The 21022-nt window shown below is 32.8% G+C and overlaps 2 protein-coding genes across 2 annotated transcripts; both read right to left on the minus strand.

Moving 5' to 3' along the window:
* Positions 1-1228: 1228 nt before the first annotated feature.
* On the minus strand, positions 1229-14492 carry LOC134723862 (monocarboxylate transporter 13-like). The gene is made up of 5 exons (XM_063587406.1): positions 14173-14492; positions 12782-12925; positions 10780-10923; positions 2605-3435; positions 1229-1697 (listed from the first exon to the last, which is right to left on the minus strand). The coding sequence occupies exons 1-5, from the start codon at positions 14219-14221 to the stop codon at positions 1453-1455; spliced, it is 1413 nt and encodes a 470-aa protein (XP_063443476.1). The 5' UTR covers positions 14222-14492; the 3' UTR covers positions 1229-1452.
* A 2327-nt stretch (positions 14493-16819) lies between these two features.
* LOC134723863 (uncharacterized) lies at positions 16820-18412 on the minus strand. Its single transcript, XM_063587408.1, has 2 exons — positions 18299-18412; positions 16820-17720 (listed from the first exon to the last, which is right to left on the minus strand). Exon 2 carries the CDS (start codon positions 17715-17717, stop codon positions 17049-17051), a length of 669 nt encoding a protein of 222 aa, XP_063443478.1. The 5' UTR covers positions 17718-17720; positions 18299-18412; the 3' UTR covers positions 16820-17048.
* Positions 18413-21022: the final 2610 nt, after the last annotated feature.

Genomic DNA, 21022 nt, shown 5'->3' on the forward strand with positions numbered 1-21022 from the left:
AATTTTGGGACCTCGGGAATCGTGTTTTTAAACCCGAGATTTCTGGAGCAAGACCCCTCCTACTTCCCTAAACTTTGAACTATAAAACGAAATGAAACGTAAACATTACAATACATTGAAATATTTGAAATTCTGCACAGCATGACCGATCAAGAGCTCCTTTGTTAAACAATAGTTTGTTTGTAACCCTACTATTGTGTAACATTATCACGGATTCTAAGAAACTGTCCGTACTTGAACATTATATTTCAATCCTAAATGAGTATATTTAACACTGTTAACAGAATCTTTATCAACATTCATAATTTATTATGTAAACTTTGTTTAATGAACTTGAATATTGATATCATCACATGTACTTATGTAACCCTTCCTGAGCATTTTACCACGAATCATTGGTTTGCTTCATGTTGCTCAGTTTGCATTTTTTGTCATTTAGTTTATAGAATGTTGATCGTCTTTCTTATTTCTCTTTTTTAATATCTGTACTCGCACTGGTATTAAAGAGATAATCATAACTGCAATTACGATTATCCCAATATGGCGACGGCAGATATAGGTAAAATCTTTACAGTCATTTTTCTTAAATGTAGCATGTCTTTGTCAATAGTTACTCAGCTGCAAGGTTTTTCTATACCATTAAATCATATTTGAATCGTAACGGTGCACTGGAATTGGCTAAGCGCTTTGAGAATTGCCGTTGAAAATACCAGTGACTCGTATATTTAAATAATAGTTTATGTCAATTGAGTATTTAGCAGTCGATACGATTTTCTACTTTCGTCTTCTATTCGAGCGCTCAAAATAAAAAACTTCAAGTTAAAAACGTAAACCACACACATGAAGCAAATTAAAGAAAAAGGGAAACACAAAGGCTATAAATATCACCCATCAGGATGTTTCACGAGGGAGTTTAAGTTTTGTTTAACTGAAATTTAATGTAATAAGCTTGATATGTCAGTCCTCTCCAATTCACTGATTGTTTGGGTCGTGGTTAATTTTTGGGATAAAGTTCTGAGTAAATTGGTAGAATGTTGTAAGCAATGTATAAAAACACGAAGACGCCCTTCTGGAAATATTGATGAAAACTTAGTATCCGTCACCTTGCACTTTGTGAGAGAGAAAAAACACTGGACCAGTGCTTTAATGTGGAATACAATACTGTGTCTGTAGACATTCTGTGAAACAAAAAGAACCTACTTTAAATAGTTTTATTTAAAATGTCTGATTTACAAATTCCTTAAAACATTATAAGTATAGAACAACTCTATGACGGTCAGATAAAATAAAATGCATTTCTGTCAGTACTTTTTATCAGCAGCGTCTATAGGATGGAACTGTTCTGATATTTGCAGGCGATTGGAAATAACGCATCTGCGCAATGCTGAGAGCATGTCGACCATACTACATGCAAGAAACGTAGTATTTGAACTTCATGCAAAGCTCAGTTGATTATGGAACCTTGATCACCAGACTTGTTTTAACATCATCGCAATCTTTATTTTCCATGTTGTTCTGGTATGTTTTAGCCACGTCAACGACGACATCATCAGTATTTATTACAATTTCTTCATTCTGTGTTTCTTTATCTTTAACTAACATCCGTTCAACTAACACACAAAGCGATGATGCAAAAAATAGTCCACCAATTGTATAAAATGAAACATTCCAGTTACCAGTATAATCTTCTAACCATCCTTAATAAAATATTCAACAATTGGTTAATAAAGATTTAAGTTTTAAACATGCCACATCATTATTATTACTAGTAGTTTAATCTGATGTACAGTAGTTGTCGTTTGTTTATGTAATATATACGTGTTTCTCGTTTTGTTTATATAGATTAGACCGTTGGTTTTCCCGTTTGAATGGTTTTACACTAGTAATTTTGGGGCCCTTTATAGCTTGTTGTTCGGTGTGAGCCAAGGCTCCGTGTTGAAGGCCGTACTTTAACCTATAATGGTTTAATTTTTAAATTGTTATTTGGATGGAGAGTTGTCTCATTGGCACTCACACCACATCTTCCTATATCTATATAAATGTTAAAATAAATTGATAATATTAATCCATGTAATTTGTAGGTTTAATGTCAATCAGATCTACCATTTCTTAACATTCTTTTCATACTTTAAAAATACGTTTTGTCTGATGCTGTATTATTTTGGTAGTCTAAGATTGCTCTTGTGCCTATAAAATGGAGAAAAAAAATCGAATGATGTATGATTTACTTGAAAATGTGCCACGTCCGATGTCGATGTCTGATTTTTCCATGATTTGTATTTAATTAAACCTTCAGAGATACCAGTCCAGGCTTATAATTTAATACACAATCAGACTCATCAGAGATCAAATCAAAACAGAAATTTTAAAACCGAGAATTCAAAACCAATATTAAACAAGGCCAAGGCAATCTATATACCTTTGATGAAAAATTTGAGTGTTTCGACTAAATTAACATTTTATAAATAGAAATTTAATATATCAATGATATGTTATGCCAGAACAGAAGTGCTGACTACTGGTTTGCTCACTGACGTACCACGGCTCTAACAAGTCATGAAAAAGTCCGCCAATCGTTAGAGCAATATAGAAAACAATACTTACCTAGACCAGGCTGACCAATTAAACACGCTGTATTGGAAAACAAAGTAGATAATGGATAAGCTATGGGTAGTATCTTCAATCCCAATGAGGAGACCACCAGTAACGGTCTTAAAGAATGTAAAATTCCAGGAAAAATTCCTACAGTGACTGCATATATGATATTAATAGGCATACTCCGGAAAAAAGTCAACGCAATGGCACAGATCCCACCCGTAAACATTGTTAAGATAAACATCGTCTGGACACTAAGCCATTGCTTATCAATAATGATACCGGAAAAAAATCTAATAATAAATTCCGTAGCTCCAATTACCGTCAAAACAATTACTGCGTCATCTTTTGTAAACTGCTGACTCTCAATGTGTGGCGGAAGGATCATAAAGATTGACGAATATCCAACCAGTGCAAACGACATGGCGAAACAATACAATAAAAAGGATGTGTTTCTTAACGCAACAGAATATATTCTAAACATATCAAGAACTTTGTCTATCGCAAAAATCAATTTACTCTTATTATTACTCCCTTCATTTGTGTGAGATAAAAGTTTTTTACTGTCAGGACTATTTATTTGAGCACTTGGACGCATAAAGTTCCTTGGTTGTCTGAAGAAACTCCCACCAACACAAATGTTGAGTAACAAACCACCAAGAATTAACATAGCGCCATGTATTCCATAATAATCAATCAACTTCCGGTACAATGTAGGATATATCAAACTTGACAATCCAAAGGATGCAGTAAGAATTCCGTTAGCAAATGCTCTTCTTTTATCAAAATAAAAGTTTATTATAGATAAAGTCGGTGGGTAAGATAGTCCAAATCCGACACCTAAAAAATAGATAAAGAGATCATATATATATATATATGAAACTCGTACACAGTACATACACATGTCTATGGATTAAAGACTCATAATGAGTGTAACATGTCACAACATTAATTGTTTTGCCTTCAAATAATTTTTTTCCGACAATTTTCTTAACCGTAACTTCATTAGTTGGAAAAAAAGATTTACTTCCCTGAATGTCTGAAAATAAGATTTTATGACCAAAGCTTGGTTATCCAAAAAATGTCACGTTCTTATATAAATGTAATATCTACATTTCATTGGTTACATTGCAAGCAATTTCATGGATCGGACTTTTCAATTGGAAAATTATTCTAAAGAAGAGAGAAAGAATATCGGGCTAGAATTCTGTCACTTTTGGTCGGGTGATCTTCTCTAAATCCTACAAACGATGATTTTGTTTATATCAGTTTGATGTTGACTGTTGAGCTGAGGGAGATTTGAGTGCTAACACAACACGCTCAACCTGCCATGTTCTAATGGCAAAAGTAATGAATCGCTTTAGGTATCATCTGTAATAAACTTTTAAATTTCTGTACTTATAGGTTTTTCCTTGATGACATCCGAAGTAATGCTATCTACATCATTTGGCATGTGGTAATTGACTACATCTCTGTCATTTTGTCTCTTTGGCAATCAAACCACATCTTTTCTTTTATATCATGCTAGAATTACAATGATTTACCTAATGACATGAATAACAATGCTTTTATCTTATGACTGGAATTACAATGTGTTATATTATGACCGGAATTTCAATATATAAATAACACATAGCTGAGAGGGTGATAGAGCAGATTGGTACCCCGAGAAAACATTGTCAACCGCGGCGAAGCCAAGGTTGACAATGCCTTTTCGAGGGGTTCCAATCTGCTCTATCACCCTCTCAGCTATGTGTTATTTACTTTATTATACTGAATGTCCTATCATTAATGGCTTTTACAGATTACTTTTATTTTAAAAGTATTTTCTATGACGTCACGTTCATAACACCGTTAAGGGCATTAGAAAAAAACAACAAAAGTCAAGCAAGATGTTTTATTTTATTTATTTTAACAGTCGATAATAAAATCTGAGCCAAAACGAAGAACTTAAGCATTGTATTTAATTCCTTGATGTAAATTCAATTCATTGTTCTTTGAATTATCGATTTCTGATTGGTCTAGACGAGAGGGTAACATTAAAAAAAAATTGTCACCCGCTCAGCCATGTGATAGAGTAAATTGACACCCTCGTCTTAGCCAATCAAAATATGGCATTTTAACGTGAAGTATGATAATGTTTTATATCATGACCGGAATTACAATGTTTTATATCATGACCGGAATTACAATCTTTTTTTTTTATCATGACCGGAATTACAATGTTTTATATCATGACCGGAATTACAATGTTTCATATCATGACCGGAATTACAATGTTTCATATCATGACCGGAATGACAATGTTTTATATCATGACCGGAATTACAATGTGTTCATATCATGACTGGAATTACAATGTTTTATATCATAAAATTGAGAATGGAAATGGGGAATGTGTCAAAGAGACAACAACCCGACCAAAATAAAAAACAACAGCAGAAGGTCACCAACAGGTCTTCAATGTAGCGAGAAATTCCCGCACCCGGAGGCGTCCTTCAGCTGGCCCCTAAACAAATATATACTAGTTCAGTGATAAGAACGCCATACTAATTTCCAAATTGTACACAAGAAACTAATATAAAAATAATACAAGACTAACAAAGGCCAGAGGCTCCTGACTTGGGACAGGCGCAAAAATGCGGCGGGGTTAAGCATGTTTGTGAGATCTCAACCCTCCCCCTATACCTCTAACCAATGTAGAAAAATAAACGCATAACAATACGCACATTAAAATCCAGTTCAAGAGAAGTCCGAGTCTGATGTCAGAAGATGTAACCAAAGAAAATAAACAAAATGACAATAATACATAAATAACAACAGACTACTAGCAGTTAACTGACATGCCAGCTCCAGACTTCAATTAAACTGATAAAGATTATGATTTCATCATATGAACCTCAGGCACAATCCTTCCCGTTAGGGGTTTAGTATCATACCATCATAACATATATGAGAAGAACATAACCCGTGTCATGCCAACAACTGTTTTTAGAATAAATGTCTTTAGTTCCGACGCAAAGACCTTATCAGTGACTCAATATTAACGCCAAAATATTCAATCTTTAATGACTTGACAACAGTATCGTAATTATATCCCTTCTTAATCAGTCTATTCAAAGGTTTTGTAAGTTTCTGAGGTGAATACTGACACCTTTGTGCTTTATAAAGAATATTTCCATAAAAAATTGGATGTGAAATACCTGAACGTATAAAAAGTCTGCATGTTAAGCTATATTTACGAATGATGTCTTTATACCGATGATAAAATTTAGTAAAAGTTTTGACATGACTGGAATTACAATGTTTTATATCATGACCAGAATTACTATCAGATTATTACATGGCATTTTTCATATCGCATGTATTATCAGCCCTAGGTTCAATATCAGCCTAAGAGCCGCATGGCTCGAGGGCTGATATTGACCGAGGGCTGATAAAAGAGGGACGAAAGATACCAAAGGGACAGTCAAACTCGTAAATCTGAAACAAACTGACAACGCCATGGCTAAAAATGAAAAAGACAAACAGAAAAACAATAGTACACATGACACAACATAGAAAACTAAAAAATAAACAACACGAACCCCACCAAAAACTAGGGGTGATCTCAGGTGCTCCGGAAGGGTAAGCAGATCCTGCTCCACATGCGGCACCCGTCGTGTTGCTTATGTGATTACAAATCCGGTAAATAGTCTAATTCGGTAGGTCAAATTCATGAAAGGGAAGGGGATTGTAGTTACGACGTAAGGAACATATCCGATGTCATTTGTGAAACGGTTATTCCATAACGGTCAACCAACTCGTGATGGCGTCCGTAAAATTTACGAAGGGATGATTTCAACTTCACCAGTAACCCTCTATCAAGAAAATCATGATAGGAAATGCAAGCACGGGAATATCGTATCAATTGGGAGATATATACCCCGTATGCAGGTGCTGCTGGAATATTGCTTCTTAGAAATGGAAAGTTCACAATTGGAAAGCTGAAATCATTTGTCGTAAAGTTTTGTCTTCAACCGACCCTCATTGTCAATTTCTAGATGTAAGTCAGATATGAAGCCGACTTAACTGTATCTGTCGTATCCTGTATCTCCAATTCGATGGGATAGATGCGATCCACATCGTCACCAAATTTTGAATTGTTTAGTGAAAGAACGTCATCTATATAGCGGAAAGTAGAGTTAAAGGATATTGCTAACTTCTTATCTTTCTTCCTAAGAAGTTCCTGCATGAAGTCAGCCTCATAATAATAAAGAAACAAGTCAGCAAGTAGAGGGGCAGTTTGTTCCCATTGGGATGCCAACAGTCTGTTGAAAAACACGTCCTCCGAACGTAACAAATATGTTGTCAATCAAGAAATCAAGCATCTTGATAATATCGGTTTCAGAGAATTTTTTGTTTGAATCAGAATGATTCTTTACAAAGTAGGATTTATCCCTCCCTAAGACAAGATACTTGTATCTACGTTGGCCACTCTTTTTTATGAAACAAAGTAATACCAACTCTTTTATAATACTTGTGTAAAGAGTAGAAAAGTCAAATGTTTTAATACTGTTACAAGATGAAAGAGAGTTAGATTGTATGTACTCTAAAAGATCTTTGGAATTTTTAAGTATCCACATCTGATTCACGCCACCTCTAGAATAGGCAGTTTCACAATAACTTTGAAGCCCGTCTTTGATTGATGATAAAATGGATGTTAATAATTTAGAAAGGGGTTTCGTGGAGCACTTAGAAACCCAGCAATATACCGTTGTTTGTAAGGACACTTATGTAGTTTAGGTATCCAATACAGTGATGGAAGATCCAGTTCTTCATCTTTGGTTGAAATACAAAAGGAACAAAGAACAGACCTATGATTATCCAGGATTTCCTCTTTGGTAAGTGTCGTGAGGGTATATGTTGGGTTTCCAAGTGAATTGTCTATACCTAATTCGTTTATCAAGCAATTAATGTAATGACTTTTACAGACAAAAACGATGTTATTTGGGGCTTTGTCTGCGGGGACAACAACATATTTATCATGGAGGTCAGATAGGTGTTTAGCAACATTTGGATCTTTGAAGATTGACGTAGCATGGGCATTGATGGACCCATTCAGTTTCTTAATTCTGATTTGTATTAACGACCTCACTGCCTTAATCCATTCGGATAGAGTGTCTACGTCTTCCTTCTCGCGCTTAGCCCATTGCCTGGCATAATCCTCGACTGAATCCATCAAAATTTTAAAGTTGTATTTCCAATTGATGGATTTAGGCTCACGATATTTCGGACCTTTCGATAACACGTTTCGTAAAGAAGTGTTATTAACAGTGTTAAGGTCACCGCTAATAACGTGGCCAGCAGGATTATATGTGAATTGTGAACTAGCACAAGTGCAATCAGGAGGTTTAGACTTGAAGTCGTCAATATCGAGATCCTGCAAAACGCGTTTGTAATTAAAATTTTTAGTTGCAATAGGTTTGGTATAGGTATAAGAAATTATTGGTACAGACTGGTCTTTGAAATAAGGAGGTATTTTCGATTGAACTAATTTATGATGAAGGATATTGCCTAGGTTGACGCCATCGAGACCTTTGTTGGCAAAGGAAATATTTAGAAAAGATCTTTTCACTTTTATATAATACATGCGATATGAAAAATGAAATGTTATGATCTTTTTATCATATGCTTCAACAGTAGAGAAAAATAACAGATTCATATATTGATCCTTTTACGTGGTTCCCGAAAAGAAGTTGAAAGAGTAAAAAGTTCACGGAAGTCGGACCCAAAATTTGTAACAATCAATATGAAATCTTTCTAGCATATGCCTCAACAGAGAAAAAAAAACCATCGTAATATGGACAAATCGACAAAAACATAATTCAACAATATACATAATGAACATTGTTTGGAAAAGTCTACTTTTTTTAAAGAAACTTTCTAAATTATGTTTCAGAAAAACATAAAATGCATTTATCTAATATATTTTTTTTAATTCAATTTTATTATTTTACACAATATACATTACAGTATTCAAATAATTGTTGTGTACACTACTTTGTAATGTTTTTCACTAAAAACGTAGCATTGAAGTGTATTTTCCGGAATTTGCCGAGTATCACCGGAATGCCATGTGATAAAGTTACGGAAAGGCATGTGATAACAATCGAAGCATGTGATAAACTTTTCATATCAGCCCGCTAAGCACCAATTCGAAAAATATGGAAAATACTTTAATTTAATGCTATTATCATACGGTAAAAATCATATGTTATTTAGTCTAAGTATATGATAAAATGTTTTATCACATATCTTATACTGATATGTACGTTTTTGCATGGCAAATAATAGCCGGAAGTCAAGGTTGGTTATCAGCCCTCGGGGCCGATATCGATATCAGCCCTCGAAATCCATATCAAGCCCCCGAGTTTAACTTCCGGTAACCTGTCAATCAAAATTTATTTCTCTTGCTTGAAAATATGTGATAAATAGATTATTACATGTCATTTTGCATATGGTCCGTGGCATCAGCCCACGACCCATATCAAGCCCTCGGGCTAAAGCCCTCTGGCTTGATATGGGAGTCTAGGGCTGATACCAGGGCCATATGGAAAATGTCATGTAATAATCTATAATTATCACTGTGTGTTTTATATCATGACCGGAATTACAATGTTTTATATCATGACCGGAATTACAATGTTTTCATATCATGACTGGAATTACAATGTTTTATATTATGACTAGAAATACAATGTTTTATATCAGGATTGGAAAACAAGGATTTTATGATCATCGTGACTGGAATTACAAAAAAACATATACAATGTTGTTTTTTTAATGACTGGAATTACAATGTTTCCTCAGTACTAATAATATACTTATTTCTCTAATTCTATGGAAATTTATCCCTTTTCGAACCCATTGTATAAAAAAATTTAATCAACGTGTGGTTGCTGGTGATCTCAGAAGATCATTGGATGATTTTAAGGGTCAGGACCTTTTTGGCTGGCTGGATGAACCAAAATATGATAACAGGTGTTAATGAAATTGACAACTTCGTGCAATGTTAAAGGCACTCGAAGGGGATTTTCGGTAAACAAAAAAATAAAATGTCTTTTTAATCATTAGAGAAACAGATTCTTACATAGTTACTCGTGGATTATCGGATTTATCCAATCTCGATAGTTAAATTATAAATTTTAAAGTATTCGCCGAGGCGGCTCGAACTTTAAAATTGATAATTTAACTATCTCGATTGGATAAATCCGATAATCCACTGGTATCAATGTAATAATCTATATATATCTAAAATTACAACGTGGATACATAAGTACTCTATAACATGTATTATTTCATAAGCGTGTGATATATGCAAGACACAGTGTCTTATTATCTAAAAAGAACTGTTTGCTAATTATAAAAATAATGTTAGTAAAAAGTAAAAACACAAAAATACTGAACTTCGAGGAAAATTCAAAAAGGAAAGTCCAAAATCAAAAGGCAAAAATCAAAAGTCCAAACACATCAAACGAATGGATAACAACTGTCATATTCCAAATAGTAAACGCATAGAGCAGTAAATAGGAACTATTCCTTTCCCTAATCGTTTTTTTTTTCATGCGATCAAAACCGTATTTGTAATATTCATGCAACGAAAACACTAATTTTGTGATATTCATGCAGTCGAAACATTTATAGGACTAGCTTAATGGCATTATGCTTTTGAACCCTATGTTATTATTTGACGTATTTCGGCTTAATATTGACCTGATGAGGTAATCCGTTTTTTAAATGATTTTTACAGTTTGTTCTTATGATATAACATAAATGCTTAAATTACACCACTGTCCCAGGTTTAGGGAGGGTTCGGCGCTCACAAACATGTTTAACCCCGCCACACTTTTTTCTCTATGCGCCTGTTCCCAGTTAGGAGTCTGTAGTTCAGTGGTTTTTGTCATATTTTGTTTTTCATAAATTGTTTTAACTTAAATGAGGCCGTATAGTTTTCTCAATTGAATTGTTTTATATTTTTCATGTTAGGGCTTTTATAGCCGACTATGCGGTATGTAATATTTGTTTTTTTGGCTCACACTGCAAAATAGATGCAATCTTTAACCTTCAGTTCTTACAAGTACTTAGACAAATACCGTACATTATATTTATTTATATGAAACAAAATAAATTATATATATATACCTAACAAACAGCTATACGTGAGATACAGCATGTCAATATCGTTTGTCATAGAACTGGTTACCATACCAAGGCAGGAAACCAGACCGCCAATAATAGTACACCATTTAAATGAAAAATGCATGCTAAGTAGTCCAGATATTGGACCTGAAAATAAAATTTATAACAACTACAGCAACAATAAACAGGAAAAAAAACGATACTTTTCCATTTAGTAATAAAACTGAGAATGGAAATGGGTAATACAATCCGACCTAAGAACAGAAAACAACCGAAGTCCCCCAATGGGTCTTAACACAGCGAGAAAATCCCACATCTGGAAGGGGGGTTTAGCTGACTCTAAACAAAATGTGTATACTGGTTCAATGTAGTGTTTTATCTATCAGCTCATTGCATAATATGGTCATGTGACCATGACGTGACGTCATCAACGTTTTTTTGTTGTCGTGAAATGAAACAATTAAATTATAAGGAATGACTCTAATATTTTTTTCTGTTTATTCGAAATAACAATAGCAAACTAGACCGTCTCCGAATTTTGATATTTTCTGAAGAAGAAAAAAATGGCGTTTTCTGTGAGAAAAAAAAATCTTCCAAGGACAAATTTAGGAAGTACGAAACACTAAATTTATACGTCGTTTCACAAATATTTCCAACTTTGTATGGTTTTAGAGGAGTTGCGGATCAATGACATCGATCTCTTCCTTTAAAAATATAGATGTTTTCTGTTACCACATTGTAAGAGCTATATTAACATATCTTAAGTTACTTATAATCGTTAAGTTTTAGTTCTTTCACACAAAAATTGATTTTCCATATATGATCTATAAAAAATCTGAAAATTCTGCACAACGTGCTACGTATAGCTGAGGGATACATACCTTTTATTATGTTTTTTTAGGAAAAAAAGCATAACGTAAACATCATTTTTGGCAACTTATGAATTAGCAATTTAGACCCCCTATCTCTCTTTATTATAGTCTAGAAATAAGACTACAACTTTATAAGATTGTAAGAATCCCAAAGTACGCATACGAAGCTGTGTTACTTATTTATTTTTAGAAAAGATTGAAAGACTTATGTAAAATAACCACTCAGGTGACACCAAATCAAGATAAATATGAAAAAGTAAGTTAAATATCGAGAAATATCGGTTATTGATCGTATTTATCATACTGAGGCCAATAATATATACGCTGACACTAAGTCAAGTAAATAATTTGAGAATAAATACATTTATAATGTTATTTTATTATTCTTTTATTCACAATATATGTGTTTTAGCTTGATTCTGACCAATGCTTATATTACAAATTTATATGTATATGCCTATTTTATTGTTGATGTTACCAATTATGTAAATCAATTGTATCTGATTTTATGCCCTTTATGGGCCCTGTAATTTGGGAAATAAAAATATTCTATCTTATTCTAGATCTATTCTATTAACTTTTTGAAAGTAAAATTGTTTTCAACGGTGCAAACGCTGCATCAGTTTTATGAATTAAATGAGAAATCACAAAATCCTCTAACCTTCTAAATCTCGAAAATGTATTTGAGGATTTATAATACCAAAAGTTTATTACGGATGTACTTATGTGAGGTTTGGAATTTGTGTCAAATGTTCCTTGTTTTTTTTCTCTCTCCATACACTACAATGTAAAATATCCCCCCCCCCCCCCATAACACCCATTTATCTATTATATAAGATAACTAGATAAGATAACTTTATTAGCACTAACACATTGACAATAAATGGTTATGGCAACAAATTAAAGACTGACTACATAAGACTTAAGCTCATAAAGAGTCATTTCCCGCCATATTTAAAAAATCATATATCTCGAAAAGAAGCTCCGTGACCTATCATTTTTTTTTAGCTTATTTTGTTCCTAAACTACTGCTCTTCTGAATTACAGTATCAATTATTTTCAATTCTTGATTTTTTAATTCACAAACCCTCACTTAAAGAACATCCTTAAGGTAGCAATATTTCGATACTTACCAGCTATGGAATTAACAAATAACAGTAGACTTCCTAGAAAGGCGGTGTTTCCAGCGCTTTTATCATAGGTTTGGAGAAGTTCGGCATATAAAATTCCAAAGGTTCGCATTATTCCAGATATGAGAAAGAAATTTAGGAACGAAGCTACAAGATTAAACCAGAATTATCTACAGTTTTGTTAGTAAATTGTTGTATAATAATATTGAGAACTAGTTATAATTTATATTCGACGTAATCTATTTTCGATAGCATACTTTATGCTGCAAACAATTTTCACAAAAGCAACACAATTGTTGTGAGCACTCTGTAAAGTTTTACCATGAAATCATGTTAACACATATTTTACGTTTTGGAAAAAAAACACAAAATTGCATTGTAAATTTGTGTTTTTGTTGTTGTTGCTTCGTTTAGTGACGGGTTTTTCAAAGCTACCATTGACAACGAATAATAGCCATTTACCTATTTCTAATGCTGGAAGAAATTCATGAACTTTTTCATAAGATTGAATTGTTTTATTTTAAATTTCATAGATATATTAATATGTAGTGCGCTGTTGTTTGGATCTTTTGTTCGCTTTTAGTAATTAGCATTATCACTTTAACAAGATAATTATGCATTTGATAAACTTAAAAAGTGTAATAGGGGTATAAAGCGAATATATACTGTTATTTAAAAGATGTTCTCGTATTTCCTGTCTATTTATGATAAACAATTGACTTTTGCACCAGTATTCGTGTATATTAGCAATGTACAGTTACTATCCATATATTGAAAATCTAACACTGCTTCCATTTTTTACCAAAATATGGTAAATTAACGTCAATTTTTTGCTATGTTAGACTTTCAAAAAGGATTTTGATAAGATATAATTGGTATAATTTTGAGGTAGAATAGAGCGTGTGAAAATTATATGTAAATGCAGTCAGTGGTTTAGAAAACAAGATGTGTGCTCATTTTGTAGACATGACAAACGTTCCGGATCAGATGCAATAAAACTTGTATTCCATGTATTAATGCTTAAAAATTTACTAAAATCAAGCTTCTAGTTAAGGAAGAGTCATGAATGGATGAATAAATTATTGCCAAGCGTCCAGTGGCAAATATTACTCGTACTCGTGATCACATCTTGATGATATATAAATATGAAACAAGACTGAGCCAGTATATCACATTACCTGGACACTTTATTCCGACTCCAATCCGGCAAATATCTTACTCCTAATTATGCATGTTTAGCAGATACAAACTACGGAAGGAACAACGAACAAAGAGCTGATCATACTGACGGACACAAAGATCAGAGTACAGCTCCGCATCAGTTAAAGGCCGGTGACGGACACAAAGATCAGAGCACATCTCCGCATCAGTAAAAGGCCGGTGATTAAACTTACCCCCTAATACCACCCAAGCAAATCCTCGGTCTGTATACTGTGATGACATTCTGTGTGATAAGTAAACACTTGATAGTAGATCTGATTGACAAACTTATAATTTCTCTATTTTGACCACAAACTTCATTTTTACTGTCCTAAAATTTAACTCCGTCTTCCTCTCACATTGTACCAGTTATTGGTCCATATCAAAGTAAACACAAACATTGAACGTACTGCACATGTTTATTTATATAATCAGTAATTTTATCCACATAACCCCAAAATATATCTGCTTAATTGTTAACGTGAAAAAAACTTTGACCCGCAGAGAGTCTATATAAATAACACTATGTCACTGTTGCTTATATTTAATGACAGAATTTTCGACACACATGATGTAATTTAATTTCATAAAGTGATGGGAAAAAATATAGTTATTGATTTGTAGAATAAGAAAAAATGAAAAATCATTTAATAATCAATAATGATCTAGTATATTCTTTTCATTATATAGTAAAAGGAGACTGAAGACAATAGCTTAAATATCTTAATGAATTTATCTATGGCCAATACATATCCATACCAGTACTGTCTCTCACCAGCATAGTCAAAATAGGAAATACACTGGGATTTGTATATTTAGGGATCTGAACAATACGCTTCCTAAACGATCTGATATTGACAACTGTACTCAAACAGGAATATATAGGATTATCAAATTTATTTTGTCAATTAAATAAATCATTGTAATAAATTTCTTATCTCTTCATGGGCCTTTTAATTGGAATAAAAACTATCTGATCTTATCGTATAGGGTATGCGTAGAATTGGATAGATATTGACAAATATGGATGTTGTTAATTGCTATGTATTTCCGTAAAAACAAGGTTGAGAAAAACTGCAAACTCTAGATCTTTGTTTACTCTATAAAGTACATCGTCCTGAACATGCATGAAATATTTGCCACTTGACGTTACGCACCAATACTCAATCAATCAATCTAAAAGACAAATTTTGATTTAGAAAGCATTTATATTCCATTCATTAGGATGGCTAAGGACTGAGAAACAGGCTATACAAGCTCTCTACATTACATGTCCAAAGTATAAATCCTACCTTAACAAACGGTCATTAACTGTATTTAGAATAGTTGAACTACCGCGGATTAGCGCGTGCTACTTGTAAGCAGACACATCTAAGTACGTTTTCACAGTGGTACTTACAAAATGTATACTGTATTCAAGTGTTTAGGTAATAAATCATCAGTTACTCAAGTTCATTAAATACACCTAATTACGCAGCCTCTGTTGTAATTACTTAACCTTCGTTCAATTTTCAATTTAAGTTTATACCAGTTCAAATCGGTTTGTAATGTTCATTGTAAATGTATTTCTTCCTAATCTCTCTTGAAATAACTTTTCTTTTCATTACATACATATAATTACGCCGCAGCATCTGTTGTAATTACTTAACCTTCGTCCAATTTGAAATTTAAGTTTATACCAGTTTAAATCGGTTAGTGATATTCATTGTGAGTGCATTTCTATCAACTCTCTTGAAATACCTTGTCTTTTGTCACCCGTGAAAACTAAACAGTTCGTATCGCTAAGTATTATTCTTTTTAGAAGCATACCTCAATAAAATATGCTGTCTCTGTTGAAAATACTTAACCTACGTCATTGTTTGAAATTTCAGAATTATTTATAGGTTAGACAATACTTGGTCATGTTATATAAAGATTTAAGCCCAAGGCTATATTTGGAACATTAGAGAGCAAAAAGTACAAATTAAAAAAACATTTAAAAGATGTACCTAGATGTCGATATCGTCGATATCGACACGATATTGATTCGATATTAATTTTCGCTTCAAACATCCATGACACACCAAGACATACTCAAAGGTTGATATCGTCGATATCGACAATATATCGAATTTTGCTTAATATCGATGCTACGAGATGAACTTGGCAAAATCTACACTTGTATAAGTTAAGAATCAAAACAACACATTACAAGGGAAAATTTTAATGGCAATATCGACGATATCGACTCTAGTTTTAACATGAAAACAACGTTAAATCTATACAAAAAAAGACAAGATGCTACACATTACAAGGAAAATTTGAATGTCGATATCGACGATATCAACAACACAATCAAAGGAATAATTGTGTAAACAAGTAAGTAAAATGCATCCAACAGTTCAAAGTGATAAATCAAATCAATGCATTTGAAGGAATAAAATTTCGTGGAAAATTCTTGATCGTATCGATATCGAAACTATTTTAAGATGCATACAACGTATAAGATTCACAGCAACAGATGACTAGGGGAATTGAAATGTCGATATGGACAACATTAAATAAAGAATAACCAAAAGAATAAAATGCTTACAGAAAATGAATTTAATTTAATATCGAATTGATATCGTCGATATCGTTGATATCGGCACCTACAGATGTACCAGTACAAATTACTGTTATTTATGAAGTAGATACATTGGGTTTTTAAGTTATTACGTAAACATCAATATCGATACGATATCGTCGATATTGACACAAACAGATGAACCAAGGCAACATGTGAAGTAGATGAATGGGGTCTTGTGTGATTAAGCTAATATTAATATCGACATCGTACCTACAATATGTCTTGAACAATCAATCAGTACACATCCAACCTCAGTGGATTTATTGTGAAGATGTGTAACTAAACCGTCAGATAAAAACATGATTTGTGCAATGCCAAAGACCACAAGTTGTTCATTACAATATTGTCCTAACAATTTACTGAGAAAACGAAAACATATCACAACGACAAAGACGTGGATAAGTTAAAATTTATAGACACATATTGTTCTTATTCTCTAAATAAACTGCATTTAACACATATTTATAATATCGATCGTTTGTGCGTCACGTGATTTGGATACGGACGAGGACATACATCCTTACAATAGCTCGGAATATCAAAGATCGAGGCATCTGGCTGTTGTACTTTGTAACTTGCTTGGTTAAATGTAAGAGTATGAATCAAATCACCAACAAACGACTTTTCATGGTACTGACAAAGAACATTCTCATCAGTAACGTAAAGTTCGTCTGTGAAAATATGTCCTGGTTCAGCCCAGCCATGGCATTTCTTTCCTTCAAATACTTTATCGCCAGTATACGAGGAATTCGACAACCAAGATGGTTTTAGAACAGTGCAACCCTCTTTCTCGCCACAAAGAATACAACATGTTTTTGCCTCTGGGTAGATAACATACATGTTACTATGGTTAGTAAATAAAAGACTACATGGAGCCTGTGGATCTTGGTCACTAAGTTTTTGTCCTCCACAAAAATTATTCTTCTGTCCACGAAGATGGTCGTATCTAGCTCTGCCATTTGGAAAGTCATAGTACCACGTTCCGTTGTTGTGGGAATATTTCACAACAGCGAAAAATATATCTTCTACAAAGTCTACCGAAAATGCCGAAGGCCATACGGGTGGTGTAGTTGGTATACTGGCACAAGTTATGAGTTTTGATGATATAACAATCACTAGTATGGACCACATTGCCTGTAAAAATAAAACAATTTATGAAACAAAATATTACACTAGGTACAAAAGTTTTGTATTGGGGTTATAATTTACAATCATTAACAGTCAAAGAAAATTTAGCATTTGGTATCTGGTTAAAACATACTGACTCCAAGTGTTCTTTTCTATTTATTGTTTATAAAAGATATAAAAGGGGCATTAATTTATACAGTCCACCCAAAATGAGAATTTTAAAAAGTAATTATTTGTTTTATAGCATGTATTTATGTTTTATCGTTTTCAATTGATTGTAGAAAGCTGTGCATGTCATAAACATGATAAAAACATATAATGCTCAACACATACAAGGCTTGTATAATATGACATTCCTAGTAATGAACGTCTGGTTATATTATTATATATCAGCCAATCAAAAATAGCAGAAAGCAGTTATACATGTATTAGTTGTCGAACAATCAAATTGCACTGCACACTTTGGGTGACCCTACTTCCAAAAACGTTGGCTGAAGATAATACGTAGTTTGCATAAGCAATGATATTTAAATTGTATTTCAGCGAACATCAAGAAACAAAAAGAAAGTATACGTTTAGCTTACCACTAGTTTACTTCTTAGTCAAGGAATAAGATATATGACGATGGACAATAATTCTTATAATGTGACTTTATGTAAGTAGTTCAAGGCACACGTGAATAACTGATGACCATGGGGCCTTATCAGTTATCAAATGTTTATTGAATATATGAAAGAAATACTCTCAGATATGCTTCTTAACAACGTTAACATTGTTATTATCCCTCGTCAGAAAAATTTTATATAAAATATTGTCTAATAACAGTTATTACTGCGTCTTTTGTAGAATATATATTCTTAACTAATAAATTAATAATCTTAGGACAACAACTTTGAGAAATATGAATTTTGTCAAAGTAAAACCATTTGTATATGAGTCCATATAGTTACTTTTGAATCTTTTTGATCGTTAAATGTCTTCTGGATTTCTTCTATCAGTTTTTTCGTTTAACATTGTTTGGTTGCATGTTATTTTTTATTAGAGTTTATTGTCATACGAATGTCCGTATTAGAGTTATAAGATAACGTGTACACAACTTTCCTTATATCTTTTTCAGTCTTCACTTTCCTTGTGAGCTTTGTTTTAGGAAAATCCTCTCATTTAAAAAAACAATTTCACTATATATCAGTAATGTTGTTACGTCATTGGATTAGTTTACCTACAAATAAGGTGTACAATCAATAGCAATACCTTAGTAATGTAGGTAGCAGGTTAACTTGAACGAAGGTAAGTGCATTGTACAAATATGTTGCTTTTGTTTAACTTTGGGAAAACTGTATAGACTGTATGAATTAATAATGAGAGAATTCGATAAATCATTTTAATCTACTAATATCGTCGTTAATGTGTGTCATGTCATCTATCTATATATATCATAAAAAGAATGCTACATGCATTGTTTTAAAATCTGTATATTTCTAAAGTCAAAGGATTTGGCAAAAGATTTTAGGAACTTTGGTCCTTAATGCTCTTCAACTTCGTACTTTATTTGGCCTTTTAACCTTTTTGGAATAAAGCGTCACTGATGAGTCTTTTGTAGACGAAACGCGCGTCTGACGTATATACAAAATTTAGTCATGGTATCTATGATGAGTTTATTTACAAGATTTAGTAAATGCATTTCTTAATTATGAACTAGCGACTCTCGGCTTTAGTCTCTATTGAATGGAAAATATGTTTATTAAAAATCAGTTATGTTTGCTTATTTGTAACTTTAATTGAGTGACATTTTTGTAAATATTGTTTTAGTTGTTACTTTTAAAGTTTACAGAGTATACTCATCGACTAACTCTTATAACTTTTAACCCCGCCATATTATTCATGTATGTGCATGTCCCAAGTCAGGAGCCTGTAATTCAGTGGTTGTCGGTTTTTTTTATGTGTTACATATGAGTTTTTCGTTCATTTTTTTTTACATAAATAAGGCCGTTAGTTTTCTCGTTTGAATTGTTTTACATTGTCTTATCGGGGCCTTTTATAGCTGACTATGCGGTATGTGCTTTGCTCATTGTTAAAGGCCGCACGGTGCCTATAATTGTTAATGATTGTCATTTTGTTTTTTTGTGGATAGTTGTCTCATTGGCAATCATACCACTTCTTCTTTTTTATATTTTATATAGAACTTATTTCTGGTCTTTTTCATTTCACCATTATATTTCTAGACCAAAATTTGAAAAATGTAAAAAATAATTACTCAGGGGAAAAAACTCTTATAAGAGACAGTTGTTTTTTGTCGGTCATACTGACATATTTGCAGACGTGATTGTGCTGAATATTTTGCTATTTTCTGTGTACTTTTATAATACAGTGTTTTTCCAAATACTCAAGTAAAGGGGAGAAGAGATCTTGGAAGATCGGTTACCCCTTTAAGGTGGTTTATGGACGATTTTCACCATGTAAACCTTTTTAATGATCTTATCTTGCTAATAAGTTTTACTCTCTATCAAAATGTTTGTTCTCTTTTAACACGTTTGTTGTTTATTAAAATGTTTGTTCTCTATCAAAACGTTTGCTCTTTATCAAAACGTTTGTTCTTTTTCAAATTGTTTGCAAAAAGTTCACAAAATGGGTAATATATATAGTTTCATTAGATGACAATTATATCGTCCGTTTTGACTCATCGTCGATCAGATTTATCAACAAAAGTGTTAATTTCTCTAAATTTGAGCCAAACAGTGTTTTATCCATGCTTCTATTCTAAGGCCGGATACAACTTTTAAACTTAATTCAACAAGAAACACTCGGTAAAGTTAGGTAACAGTTTCAGAGTAGATTTGTTTAAAAGTTTACGGAGGACGCCACATGGTATTAAAAGCTAACATACTTTAACCATTCTAATCATTTTCTGTGCGTTATTTTGTATAGCTCAAATTTTGGGCATGCTGATTGGTAAATAAAATTATCTTATCATATGGCTTTTCAAAATAGGATGCGTTGCTATTGTTAAACAATGGAAGTAATATCAGTTGTACAACAAAACCAAGCAAAGTCAGTAAATGAATGATTCAGTTCAAGACACTCACTTATTTCAGGTTATTTGCAACTACAACACTTTTTTGAATTATCAAGAATAGGTCAAGTCGAACACTGTACAGATACGTTCTGTAATTTCTTTGTTTAACTGGCTGTACGCGTACAGGGTAACTCTATATGACAATTTCTTTACCGGGCGAAAAACTCAATAGTACAAACTAGTTCGATCGTTAATCGTTTATACAACACGACAGGAGAAGTTAATGGAATGGAGA

Source organism: Mytilus trossulus, chromosome 6 (assembly GCF_036588685.1).
Source record: "Mytilus trossulus isolate FHL-02 chromosome 6, PNRI_Mtr1.1.1.hap1, whole genome shotgun sequence".
Taxonomy (NCBI): domain Eukaryota; kingdom Metazoa; phylum Mollusca; class Bivalvia; order Mytilida; family Mytilidae; genus Mytilus; species Mytilus trossulus.